This window comes from Pholis gunnellus, assembly GCF_910591455.1.
Source record: "Pholis gunnellus genome assembly, chromosome: 13".
Taxonomy (NCBI): Eukaryota; Metazoa; Chordata; class Actinopteri; order Perciformes; family Pholidae; genus Pholis; species Pholis gunnellus.
Genome location: NC_136540.1, coordinates 11,788,862 through 11,792,071, shown reverse-complemented (window position 1 = coordinate 11,792,071; position 3,210 = coordinate 11,788,862). Strand labels below are relative to the sequence as shown.

General features: G+C 42.8%; 1 protein-coding gene across 1 annotated transcript; it reads right to left on the bottom strand.

Annotated features, from left to right (window-relative positions):
- Positions 1–224: 224 nt before the first annotated feature.
- On the bottom strand, positions 225–2,540 carry msx2b (muscle segment homeobox 2b). Its single transcript, XM_079172101.1, has 2 exons — positions 2,079–2,540; positions 225–1,575 (listed from the first exon to the last, which is right to left on the bottom strand). The coding sequence occupies exons 1-2, from the start codon at positions 2,488–2,490 to the stop codon at positions 1,124–1,126; spliced, it is 864 nt and encodes a 287-aa protein (XP_079028227.1). The 5' UTR covers positions 2,491–2,540; the 3' UTR covers positions 225–1,123.
- Positions 2,541–3,210: the final 670 nt, after the last annotated feature.

The window sequence follows — 3,210 nt, the reverse complement described above, 5'->3', positions numbered from 1 at the left end:
CTGAAACGGATGGATGGGGGAAAACAGACCCGGGATATACACACACACACACACACACACACACACACACACACACACACACACACACACACACACACACACACACACACACACACACTTTTAAATATCGTAAGTGGACATAACTACACATGTTTAAACATATACTACTTTATTTTTCTTACACATTAAAAAATTTCATTTATTTCAAAGGAAACAGTCTGTAAGGCTTTAATTGTTTTGTTCATTTGAATGATAAAACATTGGTGGAAAATATATATATATGTATATATAAACTGCATAGCACAATGTATGGCCCTTTCAAAGGGACATTCAGGAAGAACAATATAAATACACTTTTGGTCAGAACTTTTGTACCATATTCTCACATAAATAGACAACATGAGGCATTCATACATTTCCAGCATAATTATAGATAAAAAAGATGATTATTTATTGCTGCAGGAGATAAAAGATGAAAAAGTGAGTGTAAAATTGTCATTGTGATGGATAATTTGAGGGTTAATTTGAGAGCACACAAACCTGAATTGGTCGGTCTTTGAAATTGAAAAGGAGAGCAGTTTTTCCAAGGAAGATGGAAATTAAAAGATTGCTTCAGTGATATGTTTTATTTGGCCTGAGCTGCTGAAACACTCATCATCACGTGTACAAAGTGTCTTAATTTTAACGCTCTTTTCGACACACAAGGCACTGCGTCGAATGAAGAGAAAGGCTCGAGTGAAAAGTTGTACTTTGAATTATTGTGCGCAGTGCAAGTCCTCACCCAGCTCAATTATTGCAAAAGTAAACAAGTGAAGAGCATAAACCGCAGGACCGTAACGCCCCTCCTCATTCAGACAAGTCATGTAAACAGGCAGTCCAAACGGGCAAGAGAACATCTACAGTACATTTTTTTTTATTTTATTTTTTTATATCCTTGCTGTTGGGAAAAAAATAGATTTCATATTTGACTTGAAGTGCTCAGAAAGTCGATTCAAACACTCCTTGTGCAGAAGATATATTAAAAACATTGATTTTTTTTTTAAATGTCAGCCACAAGTCTGCTGTGTCCATTTTTGGGAATCCTTGGGATAAGTCAGTGATATTTCCATTTTTGCATTTCCATTTATGATAAGTGGTACATGCCGTAGCCCAGAGGAGCAGCGTACAGTCCTAAAGGTGAAATGGGCAGTATGGATCTGTGGTGGTGGTGATAGGCAGAGTACGACTGTCCATACAGTGACATGCCCAGCGACAGCGGTAACGTAAAGCCAGGGTGTAAACCTCCAGCTGCAGCGACCGCCACCGCCGCCGTCTTAGCGTCTGCAGCCATCTTGTATTTCTCCAGCTCGGCCTCCTGGAGCCTCTTGGCTTTTGCCCGGCGATTCTGGAACCAGATCTTGACCTGGGTCTCCGTCAGGGTCAAGGAGGAGGAGAACTCGGCCCGCTCGGCGATGGACAGGTACTGCTTCTGCCTGAACTTCCTCTCCAGGGCCAGGAGCTGAGACGTGGTGAAGGGAGTGCGGGGCTTTCTGTTGGTCTTGTGTTTCCTCAACGGACAGCCAGGACCGACATGACCTGGGAGAAGAAACAATAAAGATTTTAGAATAAGATGAATTCAGCTGACTTACAAAGAATTGTATTGATTAACTGTTATGTCTCCTTATAGGCTATATATTGATCAGTTTTGAACATAAATGGTTGAACCAAATAAACCTCATGTTTAAAGCTGAACATCAGGATGCACTTGTTTTTCTTAAAGGCCTCATCTTTTTATATAACACATATTTTAGACGTGTCAGAGGTAGTCTACTCCCACAAACATTAACCCCTAATATACTGAATATCGGAGGGATTTAGAGTAAGTGGTTCACTCTTAATTTAGGCTGTTATGCCTTTCTTTAAACGACACTTTCCAACAGGAGACATGTGGAGACAAAATGCCACCAGAAAATGCTGATAATTAATTAAGTTTGTCCTCTTCACTCAAATTGCCACGTGTAGGCTAATTGTGCAAACCTTTATTTTAAAACTAAACTATACAATTGTACAAAATGCTGCATGGTGTAGGAAGAACTTACGAGGCTGTGTGGAAAACGCGCTGTTGGTGACCCAGGGTGCGCAGTCCTCTGACTCCGATGCCTCGGATTTCACCGGCGACGAAGGCACAGCCGTTAAGCTCTTCTGGCTTCCCCCGGGAGGGCTACACGTCTCTCGATACAGATACAGGGAGTTCAAACCGGTTGGAGACACCGCCACCGAGGCTTCCTCCAGTTTACGGCGGATAGACTCTCCGCCGCGAGCGTCCGTCTTCCTCCCGGACATGAGCGCCTCCACGCTGAACGGATGATGATGCCGTCGCACCACCGGAGATGTCTTCTTCTCCTCCGCTGCGCTCTCCGTCAAGTCCGCGCGGCTACTGTCCTCCTCGGACGAACTGCACCCCAGGTCGTTGGAGGTCTCCTGAGAAGCCATCTGTCCTCCGAGTATCATCCGAAAAGCAGGTGAACTTCCGAGCGGATCAGTCAAAGGGCGGCCAGGTGAGAGCCGCTCCGGCGAGCGCTATGTTATGGAGCTGTCAAGTAGTATGTGGGAGTATGTGGACGCATCACGTTGTCACGGCTCAAACTTTGACCAATCAGTGCAGCCCAACATGTTTACGACTGAGCAGATGCTGCCTTCAGGGACAGTCGGAAACTAACGGTGCTTGTTTTGGTTTGGGTTGTGCAGTGCAACAGATCCTGCAACATGTTGGTAATTATTATAATTATTATTAAGCGGTGACCAAACCACTTCCCATGCAGGTAAGGTGGAGTGCTTGAAAGCAAAAAATTAATACATTTCATGTTAAATTTCATCTTTATATCATTTATTTCAAACATGATCAACTGAGACATTTCTACACAAATTACTTTTTTTTTTGCTTTTAAATGTTTCTATCTTTATTTTTTCAGTGAAACTTTCTTTGAAAAGTTGAGGACATAGTCCCTCATGTTACCCTTTGGGTTAAATAAGAGAATTACCGGAGGTTAGCTGCAAAAAAAAAAAACGATAGCTGTCCCACAGCCTTATCACAAGTTAAGCTTCAGTAATGGATTAGCTTTAACTCTAACCTCATGAGACTGCATGTGTAAACACGGGCCCCATGTGGATAATTATGGAGAATTACACCCGGGATGAAATACTGATCCTTTTCTTCTTTATCTGTCTCTC